This window comes from Symphalangus syndactylus, chromosome 18 (genome assembly GCF_028878055.3).
Source record: "Symphalangus syndactylus isolate Jambi chromosome 18, NHGRI_mSymSyn1-v2.1_pri, whole genome shotgun sequence".
In the NCBI taxonomy this organism is placed as follows: domain Eukaryota; kingdom Metazoa; phylum Chordata; class Mammalia; order Primates; family Hylobatidae; genus Symphalangus; species Symphalangus syndactylus.
Genome location: NC_072440.2, coordinates 26715263 through 26731740, shown reverse-complemented (window position 1 = coordinate 26731740; position 16478 = coordinate 26715263). Strand labels below are relative to the sequence as shown.

At 35.2% G+C, this 16478-nt stretch overlaps 1 protein-coding gene across 3 annotated transcripts in view; it reads right to left on the bottom strand.

The window, feature by feature from the left end:
• GFM2 (GTP dependent ribosome recycling factor mitochondrial 2) overlaps window positions 1-16478 on the bottom strand; it is a 45484-nt gene that overhangs the window by 16387 nt on the left and 12619 nt on the right. For 2 of the 3 annotated variants that reach the window (XM_055253904.1, XM_055253909.2), the window contains 9 exons: window positions 13858-13983; window positions 13076-13164; window positions 10081-10169; window positions 8508-8568; window positions 8079-8258; window positions 3935-4015; window positions 2403-2551; window positions 920-1060; window positions 736-835 (listed from right to left, as the gene is read on the bottom strand). In XM_055253904.1, the coding sequence (XP_055109879.1) occupies window positions 736-835; window positions 920-1060; window positions 2403-2551; window positions 3935-4015; window positions 8079-8258; window positions 8508-8568; window positions 10081-10169; window positions 13076-13164; window positions 13858-13983 (1016 nt within the window). The remainder of the gene's footprint in view (window positions 1-735; window positions 836-919; window positions 1061-2402; window positions 2552-3934; window positions 4016-8078; window positions 8259-8507; window positions 8569-10080; window positions 10170-13075; window positions 13165-13857; window positions 13984-16478) is intronic. The other variant, XM_055253908.2, reaches the window with a different exon arrangement.

Here is a 16478-nt window from a genome sequence, read left to right as displayed (position 1 = left end):
CAGGGAGACAGAGGGGACATTCCAATGCCAGCAGTCCATTAACCAGCCTATAGGAATTTTCTACTGAAGGATCTTCAAACTCGAAACTAATCATGAAGAGTTAAAATGTTTAAAATAACAATGTTTACTACATAAAGGTCAATGAGAAAATATTTGATTTAATCCATATAAATGAAATATCCTTAGTTTTAACCCATTAAAAATAAATACAGCATCAAGTATTTTCATCAATTCATCCTACAATTATCTATGGAGTGTCTACTATATGCAAGCACTGATCTATGGACGGTAGAGCAGTGAACAAAAAAAGACAAAAATCCTTGCTCTCATGGAGCCTTTACTAACAAAACATTATAACCTGATCAGTTATAAGTCTAGGTTAAATTTTCTGCAATGCTCAAGATAGGAATAAACCCAATGGAAACAAAACAATATTTTATATAAACTTAAAACACACATATATGTATATACATATATATCCATAAACAGTATGTTATTTTACTTGGATTTGAACTTTATATGAATACAATCCATCCTGTCTGTGGTCTTCTGTAATTTACTTTTCTTCCTAGTAAATGTATGAGATTCAGCCATGCTGATAAATATGCCACAATATTCTTTATTCTACTATTGATAGACATTTGGATTGTTTATGGGTTTTTGATATTACAAGTTGCTTACTTGTAATTAAACATTTAAGCTGTTATTTCCTAGAGAAATCATTTGGTCACTTACATGTTTAAGCCCAACAGTCAAAGCAATGTTACCAGCAGTCAATGAAGGGATCTCTACATGTTGGTCAGCAAACGGCAAAAGCAGACGACTTATTCTCTCCCTGTAAAATCATGATTTTATATTAGTAAAAGTATTTTTAAAGAAGTAAGTACAGTTTTATAAAATAACCTAAGCTTCTACTTACGTGCAGTTTCCATTAATATTATGAATGGCCAACTGGGGTTTTACTGTGCCTGAGTAAATGCGCATAAAAACCAGTGGTCCTCGCTGCTTGTCATGGAGAACTTTAAATGCCAATGCACATAAGTCATCCTTATACCACTGCCTATAAAATAAACATTCCAAAAAGGCCTATAAAATACACTTCCCATAACTGCAAAAAATTAACCTTAATGTCCCCAAAGATCTCTTTTATCTTCTAGCAGAGCTACTTAGAGCCACTAAATAATGTCTTTGTTACATAACTCTTTCCTTCCATTGACTAAATTACTCAATGGAGATATTACCATTAATTCCTCAAAACTAAAAATAATGGATTCTCTTCCAAATATTACTTCTATTTGTGAATAATTTCATTGCCAAGAGCTCTCTCCATGAAGGCTATACCTGGGAATATCACACCACTTATCAAGAAATCTGCACAGGGTAAATAAATAGGTACTTTCCAATTATTGCTTTTACGCTCTCCTTCCACTTTCTGTTCATTACATAACCATAAAAATCTATACTATAAACTTGAAATTGTTCACATAACCAACACTCTTAACAGAATGATGTTCTTAAACTGGTAATCACTGATAAGTTTTAGAATTGAGTTCTCCTGCAATTGCCAAATTTTGTGCATCTAAGGAGAGCTCCATATTTTCATTAGTTTCAAAGAAGTTCCTGACTTAAAGTAGTTTAAACACTTCTATGACAGAACTTCTCCAATCTTATTCCCATTCCCTCCGATTTTTAACTTTAATAAATACTAATATAGAGCTTACTATACCAGGCACTGTTCTTTGTGCTTTCCAAATCATTTAATTCTTACAAGAACACCATGAGATAGGCCCTATTCTTTGCATTTTATGGATGAGATGTTAAGCAACTTGGAAGAGCTAGGATTTAAATCCAGTAGTACAAAGCCTATACTCTTCACCATCATGCCTCTCCAATTTAGAGATATGAAAAGTTATTAATGTCAGGATTAAGATAATTAAAGTCCATTTCTCTGCCATTTTACGCATTGCTTACTCAGCTTTTAAAGGACTTATTACTTACAAAGCTTTTAGTGACAATAGGAGTAAAACAATGACCTTTATAGCCACAAAATATTTTGAGCTTATGAAAAATCCTGAAATCTAGATGAATATAAATATAACTATAGAATATTTAACAAACATCCCCAGGATATCACTTTTCTAAGACTAAGATGGCAGGGTCAACACTTATACTTTTACACAGAGAAAAGACATACCTCTTAGCTCTATCTGTAAGACATCTCTTTTTACAAGAGATGAAAGATGTTCCTTTCAAGCAAAAATTACTATGGTTCCTTATATCATTTGCAGTAACACTCACCATTATTATTCAAAAATGGTGATTTTAACTACTTTTCATAAAAGTATTTGCCTACTTGTTTCTTCAACGCTATAGAATTTTAATATATGTGATTGCATACTTACAGAAATTCATAGTTACACTCTTCAGGTGAAGGCAAGTACATAGTAACAGCATCTAACAAGGGCTGTATCCCTTTGTTTTTCAGGGCACTTCCACAAAGCACAGGCACTGCTGTCTGAGCTAGTGTCACTCTATGTATTGCAGTCTGTAGCTACAAAGCAGAGATACAAATGAGCATTTATTTTGTGTACTGGTCTTGGCCAGAAGCTCAAAATTAGAGGTTTTCTCTAACCAGCCATGTAAACAGCACTCCTCATCACACCTTCATCATTTTGTTGGCTTAGTTTTTAACACTAATCACTATCTGGATGTTAGATATTTATTAGTTTATCTGGCTCCTATTCGCTAGAATGTAAAATCCATATGAGCATTACCCCTGGAAATACTGCTAAATCCCCAGCAACAAGAAAAGTGGTTAAAATAGGCGCTCAAAAATATTTCTTGAATAAATGAATATACTTGTGATTTAACTTTGATAGTCTAACAGAGGAACTGATCATAAATAAAATATATAAATCTGAGTTACCATTTCTTCAAATAAATTAAATCCATATTAAACAAAATCCAAGGGAAAAATGAGAAATCCAAGTAGGAAAATTTTTAGAAAGATTTCAAAAAACAAGAAAAGCTTGAGTGTATTTGCAAGTTATTATTGGTGGGTCAATTCTACTTTAGATTGTGAGCTCTTTGAAAACATAAATCATGTTATGTGAAGATAGGGTACAATAAATATCACATTTAAACACTCAAACAGTTTCAAAATTGACATTTCAATCAAAAGAAAAAATCACTTTTTTTCATTCTAACTTATGAGTGGCTCAAAAATATGTTTCAGCTCTTGTGTTTTTAATTCTTTTAATGAATACTAAGTGAATTTGCTAGGCTCATCTTTGGCTCATTTTACAGATTATTACTTAGAAACACTTCGCTTGGCAACTCTTACGTTTCATAAAGAAAAATAAACAGTAAATTTGCCAAATTCATAGGAAAAGTCCCTGGCAGAACAAAACAGAGTTTCCTTCAAGAAATCTGTCATAATTCAATTACTATCAATATTTTAATTGCCTCTTCTCTGGCTTACTGTATGTCAAAAGACAAAAACAGAGAACTGTAATGAGTTTCCATGAAAAATTTAAAAAGATTCAGAAAATAATGTTCTCAGAAAAATGGTAATTGTAGTAGCCTGAAACAACAGTAAATTTTAATACAAACTTTCTGTGATTTCCCTAAACATCCTTAGAGGAATTATCAGGATGAAAAGACTACAAAGAATGAGTAGTTAACTGATGCGGACTCAATAGAAGTTAAACAGATTCAATTTTTAATTTTGTAAAGTATATATGAAAGTAATAAATCACTGCCATTAAGTATTGTATTAGTAGTGACTTTAACTTAATGTTCTCCTAACTTTAAACTTACCACTTTCTAATAATATGCAAAGTTTAAAAAAAAATGCACACACATCAAAAGCAGAGAAATCAAACTACATCCAATTAGTAAAATTTTGCCAAAGCTATTGAATAATAAAATTTACCTTTTCAGCTGGTAACAAATCAAAATTCTCACTAAATTCTTCTAAAACCAAGTCAGCAAATTCATCATCCAAATCTGCAACCTATAAGGAAAGGTTTTAGAGTTCTATAACTTCCATTTACTTTCATTAACTGTTAACTTGTCCAAACACCATAAACAGACAATATTCAAATATTTCAAGACAGCTACCTAACCTAGGCCAAGCAACTCTTCACTTCTTCTAAAGAGATAAAGAAAAATGTTTTTCTTTGAAAGGAAAAGAAATGGAAAACTAAAGATACTATTAGGAGTTTCCTAAATTCACAGAAAGCCAGAGCCTGATAAAGCATCTTAACTAAGTGCTATCAGTGTGCTCAAAAGAAATCAAAGAAAATGTGCAACTTACAATGATAGTACATACAATAGATTGGCCTTTCTTAGACAAATTTGGAGGTTTTAGTTTATAAAAAAGTTTCATCTGGTTTTCCTCTAATATTCTGAATGTTCACCAGATCTCCCAAGACAGTCAAACTAAGAGAATTAATGTTGCTGTAATCCCACACTGAAGAAATACATTTATGTTAGGGAAGGGAGGCGTAGGCAATATTTCAATAATAAAAATGCAATTGTCTATTTCACATTCTTTTCATAACCATCTGCCTATACGAAATGGGATCATTCAGCTGACAAATTAATAAAACAGCTTCAAAAGCGTATAACAGTACAAGGGAGCAAAACGTTCAAACTTGGTAAAAAAAAAAAAAAAAAAAAACCACACTGTTAACAGGATTAAGTATAGCAGAAATGTACCTAACCATCCTTCTGGAAAGCATTTGTGATGGTTAAGCTCAGCTTCTGGAATCAGACTACCTAGAAATGGTTCCACCACTTACCAGCTTGTTCAAATTTTGGTTATTTCACCTCTCTGCCTTAGTAACTCACAGAGATGATAGTAGTATCTACTTCTTGAGGCTGTTATAAAGATTAAATAACCAATTCAAATTATGCTTTAAGAATATATACTAGTGTATAATAAGTATTAGCTATTATTACTGTGCACCTTGAATATTGGAAGTTGATTCTATTCCACACTAATCTTACCCACTAATTTAAAGGAAAATTTTAAATTATGGCAAAATATACATAACATAAAATTTACCACTGTACTCTTTTTTTGATACGGAGTCTGGCTCTGTCACCTAGGCTGGAGTGCAATGGTGCGATCTCACCTCACTGCAACCTCTGCCTCCTGGGTTCAAGCGATTCTCCTGCTTCAGCCTCCTGAGTAGCTAGGATTACACGCACGCCACCACACCCGGCTAATTTTTTTGTACTTTTAGTAGAGACAGTTTCACCATGTTGGTCAGGCTGGTCTCGAACTCCTGACCTCGTGATCTGCCCACCTCGGCCTCCCAAAGTGCTGGGATTACAGGCATGAGCCACCATGCCCGGCCCACTGTACTCTTGCACAGTTCAGTAGTGTTAAGTACTTTCATATTACTGCACAATAAATCTCCAGAACTCTTTTCAACTTGCAAAACAAACTCCATACACATTAATTAAACAACGCTCTATTCTCTCTGCCCTTCCCCAGCCCATGGCAACTACCATTCTACTTTCTTTCTCTGAATCTGATTACTCTGGATCCATGGATTTGGGTTGCTTCTACCTTTTGGCTATTGTGAAGAATGCTGCTAAGAACATGTGTGCGCAAATATCTCTTTGAGACTCTGTTTTCAATTCTTTTGAGTATATACCCAAAAAGTGGAACTGTTGGGTAATATAGTAACTCCAAATATTTAATTTTTTGAGGAATCGCCATACTGTTTTCCATAGTGGCTGCAACATTTACATTCCTACCAACGGTGCGCAAAGTTGTAATTCTCCACACCTTTGCCAACACCTATTTTCTGTATTTGACAGTAGGCATCCTAATGGGTGTGAAGTAGTCTTATTCTGTAAATTTTATACATACTTATGTATTTCTTATAATTAGCATATTATTAGCTACTGACGGTCTCAGATTCTTTCTGAGATTTCTGTCACATACTATCACATCCTAGAAGACCACGAGACATGGGCAAGTGTGTGTTGGCTCCTCAACTAGATTACAAGATCCTTCTTAAGTTTATTCTTATAGCTCTTCTACATTAAAACAACACAAAAAAACTCAAAGAGGAATGAATTATTAATAAACATCAATTCCACTTTTATATCTTCTATGCTCCCCAAATTAAAAAAGCAGTATAACAAAGCGGGTAAGAGCTTTAGCTCTAAACTGAGATTAACCTGGGTTCAGATTCTAGCTCAGCCACTTTATTAGCTGTGTGACAACTATTTAAGCATTTGAGCTGCTATTTCCCCATCTGTAAAATGGGGACAATATAAGGTTCTTGTGAGGGTTTAATTAAAAAGTATACGTAAAGCACTTAACCTAGCACACAGTAGGCCCTCATTAACTCAATAACAAAAATAACAATTATTATGTTAATGATAAAGTTGCAATGATTACTACATACAGTCAGGCATCAGTTAGTGACAGGGATAAGTTCTGAGAAATGTGGTGTTAGGCAATTTCGTCATTCTACCAACATCATAGACTGCACTTACATAAACCTAGATGGTATAGCCTGCTTTTACACCAAGGCTATGGCCTATTACTCGTAGGCTACAAATCCGTACAGCATGTTACTGTACTGAATACTGTAGGCAACTGTAACACAATGGTAAGTATTTGTGTATCTCAACACAGAAAAGGTGGAGGAAAAATATAGTATTATAATCTTATGGCACTGTCAACATTCATGTGGTCTGTTGTTGACTAAAATGTCATCATGAAGTACATGACTATACTTCAAAAAAAAAAAAAAACTATGTAGAAAAGATGAGTGAAAAAAATTAATGCTGACAGAATTTATTTGGACCAATTCAATTTAGAAGTGAAAAATCAAGGGCTCTGATTCAAACGTTTTTCTCTACCATAATATTCAAGAAATTAAGGTATGTTTTACTTATTGCCGTATATACTAACAATATAAAACTACAAATATTAACAATCTTGCTATTTTGAAGATTATAATTTTGAAGGTGGATGAGGCCCAGAGCTATATACCAACTATAAAATTGACGGTTTTAAAATTTTCTAAATAATTTGACATCTGGTGAAAAGTAAAAGAAATGCATATCCTTTGACCTAGCAATGCTACTCCTTAGTTTAATCCTAAAGAAACTATTGCCCATGTGCACAAGTAGATACAAAAATGTTCACAGCCACATTGTTTGTAACAGCAAAAAAGAGAAACAACCTCAAAGCCCATCCACAGGAGAATACCCAATAAAGTGTGGTAAAATCATATATTATAACAATATACAAGATTGAACTGAATAGACTATAACTACACATATTTGCAACATAAAGTTCCAACAATGTTGAGCAATGTCATAAAATACAAACAGTATCATTTCATTTATGCAAAGTTCAAAACATGTAAACCTAAGTTATTTAAGGATTTATGGTAAACTAAAGAAAAGCAAATGAGGCCTGGCGCAATGGCTCACGCTGGTAATCCTAGCACTTTGGGAGGCTGAAGCTGGCGGATCACCTGAGGTCAGGGGTTCAAGACTAGCCTGGCCAACATGATGAAACCCCATCTCTACTAAAAAATAAAACAAACAAATTAGCATGGAGTGGTGGTGCATGCCTGTAATCCCAGCTACCCAGGAAGCTGAGGCAGGAGAATCGCTGGAACCTGGGAGGTAGAGGCTGCAGTGAGCTGAGATCGTGCCACTGCACTCCAGCCTAGGCCACAGAGCAAGACTCCGTCTCAGTGAAAACCAAATGAAAGAGAAATACTGAAATAATAATTTGGGGGACAGGTAGATGATTAGTGGGAGAGAGAGATGAACACAAAATGGCACAGAGCATTTACATTGTATTAGGTATTATAAGTAATTTAGAAATGATTTGAAGTATAGAGGAAGACATGAATAGGTTATACGCAAATACTACATCATTTCATGTCAGGGACTTGAGCATCTGCAGATTTTGGTATCCACAGGAGGTCCTGCAACCAATCCCCCAGAGATGCTAAAGTGTGACTATATTCTATTTCTTAAGATGAGTGGTGCACACATTGGTGTTCATTTTATCATTCATTATACTTTACTTGTTCAATTAAGGCATTCCTTGCTTCAGTTGTTTCCTTCAGCAATTCAGGATCACTCATTTCCAAGAGGGGCTTTCTCTCAAAGTCTTTTCCATCATTTGAATTGCAATTCCAAAGAAGTTTTTCTTTCGTTACTACATCCACCACTCCTTTGAAAGTTTTGGCTTCACCAATTGGTAACTGTAAGTTAGAGTGAGATTTACATTATTAAATGATCACTCACTGAAAACCACATTGATGACAAGTCTTTTCTAATTGTACCATTTTCCCCAAAATGTCTATTATCACCATTACTATAATCTGTGACTATTTCTATTTATACCCCAACTTCTTCAAAAATGATTTGAGATAGCTTTGGAAATGTATATATTGTCACAAAATAAATTAATGAGGAAACTGAGAAGAAGCTGATGCTATTAACCAATTTACCTGTAAAAGCAAAGGCTTTGCCTTTAACTTCTCTCTGATGCTTTCAACTGCATACTTAAAGCTGTAGAAAGCAAAATAATTATAGTTAAAAACATGGTTAAAAATTCTTTACCAAAGGTATCAAAAGAAGAAAAAAAACTCTTTCAGGTTTTAAGAATGTTTTCTAAAATTTTAACCCACTTTATTCTCCTTAACGCTCACTATTCAACAGTTTTCCATAGGACAATGTCTGGAATAAACTTTTATGTCAATTTCAGATATCAGTAATTACCCTAATCCAGTCACAGAGCTGTTTAGGGTATTATTATTGTAAACTTCGCATAACTATACTTTGCAATTAACATTAAATGAATTGATCAAGGTAACATGGATAATAAATTGCAGTCGGGATTCCAATGCAAGATTTGTGATAAGCCAAGGATTCTTTCTTCTACAACTAGGTTTGCTACCATACAAGGCTACCGGCTTTCTTCCAAGAGCCTGCCTAGTCTTCGGCATTCTTCATATCGTATGCTATGCTATTCATTTCTATGCTAACACTGCAGCTGGCTACCTATAGAACACATGCCATCTTTGGCACACAAGCTACATACATGCAGGTCATTCCAGTCCCAGCGTTTTTTCAGAACCAGCCTATTTTCCAGTCATCTCCCTCCCCATTGCCAAAGGCACTGTCTGACAATAAATAAGTACTTCCATCTACCACAAGGAACTCCAAGCAGAAAAGGGTCAGAACTTGAGGCTAGTACATTTTAAAGGTTGCTGGGCTATTACTAATCAAGACAAGGTTCTTTAAACAAACAGCCTCAAAATTACTATAGAGAGGGAGATAAACACAAAGCATATCAATTACTGTGTAGTTTTAGGGGAGGTATAGTTTATGTTTCATTTTTGCCATTCTCCCATCACAGGCCACAATCTCTCCCTATCACATTTGTTCTAGAATTTTTAATATTCTTGATTCTCTCCCTTTCACATTTTCTCCAAATCTTTCAAATATTCTTGATTCTCTGAATTATGTTCTCAGAACAATGCATCCACCACTCTGTAAGTCTCTGACCATGACCAATACATCTCAGCATTAACTCTCTTCTGCCCTACATGCAGGTCTTACAGCATCTACATTCTCCTCGTCCAGTTCTTTATTGACAGTATCTTACCCAGTAGCTAAGAAAATCAGAGAATAAGGAAGAACACCTTCAAATGCAGGAAACAATTCTCTATTCTCTATCTTTAGTGATGATGGGAAGCACCATACCTTCAGCAATATAGGGACTATACTATACAGTTCTAAAGAGAATCAATGGAATCATCAAGAAGCCACTTTGATCCCAGAAATGATTCAGTCTCTCTATACTAGAAACAGGATGATTCACCATCTATCAGCTATTAGTCCCAAATTGTTATGTAACCTATGGATTAGCTGCTTTGAATTTTTTTATGGGAATAAACTGGGATTCCATGGAATATTTATACCCTATAATACCATAGGAAAAAAAATTTAAGTTATAGTTCATTAAAAGCTCAAACTGTAGTTTCACCCTGATAAGCCAATGAAACACATTTCAAATACCTTGCTCCAGTTTTGTCCATCTTGTTTAAAAAACAGAGTCGAGGTATATTGTGTTTATCAGCTTGCCTCCATACTGTGAGAGTCTGGGCCTAAAGCAAAGATGAGGAAGAAAATACATACTGAACAAAAGTAACTATGTTACTAGACCTGGAATGAAGAGATCCAAAAATCTACTCTCAGATAAATTGGGCTCTATTCTAGCAGAGAATTAGTGCAACTGCACTTATATTTCTAGGGTCACTCTTTTAGCTATCAAGTTAACACAGCTGGGAATGTGATGAAGTGTGAAGGGGAGTGTGCTTCAAACTACTTGAGAATACTCTGGGTGAACTAGGTGGCCACACAAAGAGAATTAACACCTAGGAGGTACTGAGAATCATGCAAAGTGAACTTAACTGAGAATCAGGAGACCTACTTCTTGTTTGGCTTCACTTTTCCTAGTAAATGTCATGTGACAGTGAACTTATTTAATGTCAGGTTTCTGATCTATGAAATAAGAATTTTACCTTAATTATTTCAGACACTTGTTTTGAGGTAAAAGAAATATAGGAGTGTACTATAAAGATGCCAGTTTATTTTTTAGGTAAAATTTATATACAATAAAATACAGATACTAAGTGTGTAGCCCAATGCGTTTTGATAAAAGTACGTTTGTGTAACTACTACCCTACTTAGGACATAGAACACTCTATTACTCCTGAAATTTTTCTCATCCCTGTCTCCTATAAGCAATGTGTCCTGATTTCTGTCACCATAGCTCCAGTGTCTTATTCTTGAACCTCATACAAAATAGCATGGCTTCTTTGGCTCAACATATTTTTAACATTCATCCACATTGTTAGGTATATCAGTTCTTTTTAATTATATATACACGTACCAGTTGGTTTTCCTATCCACCTGTGGATGCGTACTTGGATTGTTTCTAGTTTGGAGCTCTTATGAATTTAGCTGCTATAAACATTCTGAACATGTCTTTGGTGGACAAATGTCTTCATTCTCTTGGATAAAGATATAGGAGGAGAGCTGCTTGAGTATATTTAAACTTTATAAGAAAATTCCACCAGGTGCGCTGGCTCACGCCTGTAATCCCAGCACTGTGGGAGGCCGAGGCAGGTGGATCACTTGAGGTGAGAAGTTCAAGACCAGCCTGGCCAACATGGTGAAACTCTGTCTCTACTAAAAATACAAAAATTAGCCAGGCGTGATGGTGCACACCTGTAGTCCCAGATACTCGGGAAGCTGAGGCACAAGAATCGCTTGAACCTGGGAGACAGAGGTTACAGTGAGCCAAGATTGCACCACTGCATTCCAGCCTGGGCAACAGAGTGAGGCTCCTGTCTCAAAATAAATAAATGAAATGAAATGAAATGAAATAAAACAAAATAAAATAAAGAAACTTCCAAATAGTCTTCCAAAGTAGTTGCATTATTTTGCAGTCCTTTTAATTTTTTTTGAGACAGGGTCTCACTCTGCTGCCCAGGCTGGAATGCAGTAGTGCGATCAAGGCTCACTGCATCCCCAACCTCCCTGCTGGGCTCAAGCAATTCTCCCATCTCAGCCTCTGGAGTAGCTGGGACGACAAGTGCACACCACCACACCCAGCTAATATTTTTTTGCATTTTATAATGGCGTTTCGCCATGTTGCTCAGGCTGGTCTCTAACTCCTGGGCTCAAGCAAACCTACCTGCCTCAGCCTCCCAAAGTGCTGGGATTACAGGTGTGAGCCACCATGCCTGGCCTCTATTTTGCAGTCTTATCAACAATGTGTAAGATTTCTAGTTGCTCCACATCCTCACCAACATTTGCTATCACTCTTTAATTATAAGCATTCTTTTGGGTGTGAAATTGAATCTGTGATTTTAATTTGCATTTTCCTGAGGACTAATGAGATTATACATCTTTTCATGTGCTTACTAGTCATTCACATGTGTTCTTTTGTGAAGTGTCCATTCAAGTTTTTTGTCCATTTTTTTCTGGGTTGTTATTGATTTATAGTTCTTCATATAGTCTGGATACAAATCCATGGTTATAGATATGTATTATAAATACTTCAGTATTTATTTCCCAAGAACAATCATATTCTCTTATACAACCAATACTATTATTGCACTCAGGAAATCTAATATTTGTATAATATGTTTATCTAACATTACAAGTATTTTCTCAGTCTATTCCTTGTGTTTTTAATTTTTTTGTTTTAATGAACAGCTATAATTTTGATAAAGTTCCAGGAATCAACTTTTGTTATTTATGTTTCGTGCTTATGTCCTCCAAGAAATTTTTACCTACCCCAAGGCTGTAAAGATATTTTTCTTCTAGAAGCTATGTACACATAACTTAACACTGTGATCCACTCCAAATTAATTTTTGTGTATGATGAGGTATGTGTGTGAGGCATGGGGGGTGAGTATCATAAATTTTCAAAGAACAAAAACATATTGCAAATCAAAACAAAAAACTCCCACCATCCCACCTGCCAGCTAAAAGCCCATCCATTGTTTAAAACAAGTGCCTTCTCCTTCATGAATTCAGAAACTTCCTATTCAAGCACATTTCAATCTTGTAAGTAATGCAATCTGTTTGAATGATTAAGCATCAAATTTATCTAAAGTTATAACAACAGAAAAATGGAACTATTAGGAAATAAAGTGACATAGAAAGAAACAGAAATAACAGTGTATAATCAATCTCACACCATAGTGTCTTCTGCCAGAATCCATGAAACTATGGCAGGCTAACTTGTTAGCTCGAAAGTAAGGTAGAATCTCTGATTCCTCAAAGTTCTTGACACTAGCTTTCATATTTCTCCTTTTACTATGAAATATCTGAGATTACATATAGATTACATCTCAATATAAATTCTGATTTCCTTTTACCATTATTTGATTTATATGAACTTACCAAATAGATGGTTACAGTTAACTAAATTTGATATATTCTACTTTTTAAAAAATCATGCTGTTCTAATTCCCTTTACTCTGGCAATATTATTTACCTCTACACCAGCAGAGGCATCAAATACAGCCACTGCACCATCCAACACTCTCAGGCACCGCTCAACCTCCAAGGTAAAGTCCACATGACCTAAGAAAAAGATAAGACGTATAATGCCTTCTTTTTAACAAAACCATCATATGATCCAGCAATCTCACATCTCACTCCTAGAGGTGTGTGTGTGTGTGTGTGTGTGTGTGTATCTAAGGTATTGAAAGCAGAGTCTCAAAGAGCTATTTGCACACCCTCCATAGCAGCACTGGTAGACAAAAGGTGGAAACAACCCAAATGTCCATTGATGTATGAATGAACAAAATGTGATATATACATACAATGGAATACTATACAGAATAAAAAACAAAATATTGTAGCACATTGTCATATGCTACAATATGGGAAAATTTGAGGGCTTTATACTAATGAGATAAGCCAATCACAAGAGGACAAATACTGTATGATTCCACTTACAAAAGGCATCTAAGCTAGTCAAATTCACAGGTATACAAAGTAGACGGTGGTTGGCAGGGGTGGAGGGAGGGGGCAAAAGGGAATTGTTGTCCAATGAATATAGTTTCATTTCTGCAAGATAAAAAAGTTCTGGACATCTGTTTCACAGCAATGTGATTATACTTAACACTACTAAACTGTACACTTAAAAATGGTTGAGATGGTAAATTTTGCAACACATGTTTTTTACCACAGTAAAAAGCAAAACAAAAACCCCATACAAACCGAAAACTCCAAATGACGCAGCATCTCTGTATTACTGGAATAGTACCATACCTGGTGTATCAATCAGATTGACTCTATACCCCTTCCAATCAAATGTAACAGCAGCTGATTGAATAGTAATGCCTCTTTCTCGCTCTTGGGCCATGAAATCTGTCACTGTGTCTCCATCATCAACATCTAGCCAGGAAAAAGATGATGCGGTTTGGTCTTAATAGCAAATGTATTTTATTCGTGTTCAATATCTGACACAGTTTAATCTGCCTTAAGAAAAATCTTTCCTAAAATATTTGGTTTAATAGAGCCTTTACTCTTTCACTAAGTAAATCCTCATGGTAGAAAAATTTTTTCAGCTAGATTAGTAATTTTGCCATAAAAGGAATTTTTCATCAAGATGAAAATCTTTTAAGTTTACTGAACGATATACTTCTTTTATTTCTTACATAGCTTAACTATCATTACCCCCTTTTTATCTGATGTCCCTCCCTCCTGATCCCTTGATAGGAGGCAGAGTGGTACAGTGAAAGAACACAGACAGACATAGCTTTAAATCCCAACTTTACCACTTAGCACTCTATGATCTTAAGGCAAACTACTTAACCTAGATTGTAAAATAAGGCTAGTAAAGCCATCCTTGCTGGGTTGGTATAAGGATGAAATGAGACAATATATATAAAGTACCTAGTCTAGTAGATGATAAATGATAGCCACACGGAATGAGGTAGAGAAAAAAATTCATCCAATATTAAATTATCCTTTACAAACCCATCTCATTACTAAATTTTCCAAAGAGAAGGGATTTAGTTGTACAAGTGCAAGTAGTCTCATACAACTTCTACAGTATAAAGTCACAAAAAAACTATCCTGAACTTTATCCAAAAAGTTCACTGAAATTATTCTGCAGTAAAATTCTGTAGTTGAATTATGTATATTATTCTAATTAAATTTATACACAAGAAATAAAAAACAATTGATCTTTACATTATCATGGCCTTATACTACCATTTATTTCAGCATTAAACCCCTAAAATGGTAGCTAGTTGCCCCATATATGTGTATGTGTGTGCATATGTATAAATATGTATACACACATAATCTAAACACCAGAGGAGGAAATAGCAAGAAAAATGTATTTCACAGCAACTCAATATAACTCTATGTTAATTATCTATAATTGTATTAGTGTCAGTTATTCCCAACATCACTGCCAAAGAAAATAATATCATTAAGGATCCAGACCAAATAACTAACTATAAGTTCTAAATGAGACAGTGAGTTTTAAAAACACTTACACAGTAGTAAGCATTTTCACAATTATAAAGATCTTTATTTCACATTATCTTTATGATTATTCATATGACTAATAAAGTCAACCTTGGATCAGCAAATGTCTACAACAACCTGGTTAGTTTTTAGGCTATGGTCTGAACTAGAAAAGAACTTCAAAAGATAGCCGTACAAAAACACATGGACAATCACTGCAGTTTTGCGCTCAGAAAGCCCCATCCTTAGGGGAAGGAGGAGAGCCCCACATCAAGGGAGCACCCATGAAACAAAAGAATCTGCACAGTAGCCCTTAAGTGCCAGATCTTCACTCTGACATAGTCTACCCAAATGAGAAGGAACCAGAAAAACAATTCTGGTAACATAACAAAACAAGGCTCTTTAATCCCTCCCAAAAAATCACACTAGCTCACCAGCAATTAATCCAAACCAAGACAAAATCTAAATTGCCAGAAAAAAGAGTTCAGAAGGTCAATAATTAAGCTACTCAAGGAGGCACCAGAGAAAGGTGAATACCAACTTAAAAATAACTGTTTAAGTATTACAGGATATGAATGGAAAAATCTCCAGAGAAACAACCAGCATAAATAAACAATCACAACTTCTGGAAATGAAGGACACACTTAGACAAATGCAAAATACACTGGAAAGTCTCAGCAATAGAATTAAGTAAGTAGAAGAAACAGCTTTAAAGGCCAGGTGCGGTGGCTCACACCTGTAATCCCAGCACTTTGGGAGGCTGAAGCAGGCGGATCACCTGTGGTCAGGAGTTCAAGACCAGCCTGGCCAACATGGTGAAATCTTGTCTCTACAAAAATACAAAAATTACATTTTCTCAATCCAGTCTCTCATTGCTGGACATTTGGGTTGGTTCCAACTCTGCTACTGTGAATAGTGCCGCAATAAACACACGTGTGCATGTGTCTTTATAGCAGCATGATTTATAGTCCTTTGGATTGAGAAAATGTGGCACATATACACCATGGAATACTATGCAGCCATAAAAAAGGATGAGTTCATATCCTTTGTAGGGACATGGATGAAACTAGAAAACATCATTCTCAGTAAACTATCGCAAGGACAAAAAACCAAACACCGCATGTTCTCACTCATAGGTGGGAATTGAACAATGAGAACTCATGCACACAGGAAGGGGAACATCACACTCCGGGGACTGTTGTGGGGTTGGGGGAGGGGGGAGGGACAGCATTAGGAGATACACCTAATGCTAAATGACGAGTTAATGGATGCAGGAAATCAACGTGGCACATGGATACATATGTAACAAACCTGCACATTGTGCACATGTACCCTAAAACCTAAAGTATAATAAAAAAATAAAATAAAAAAAAGAAAAAAAAATACAAAAATTAGTCAAGCATGATGGTGGG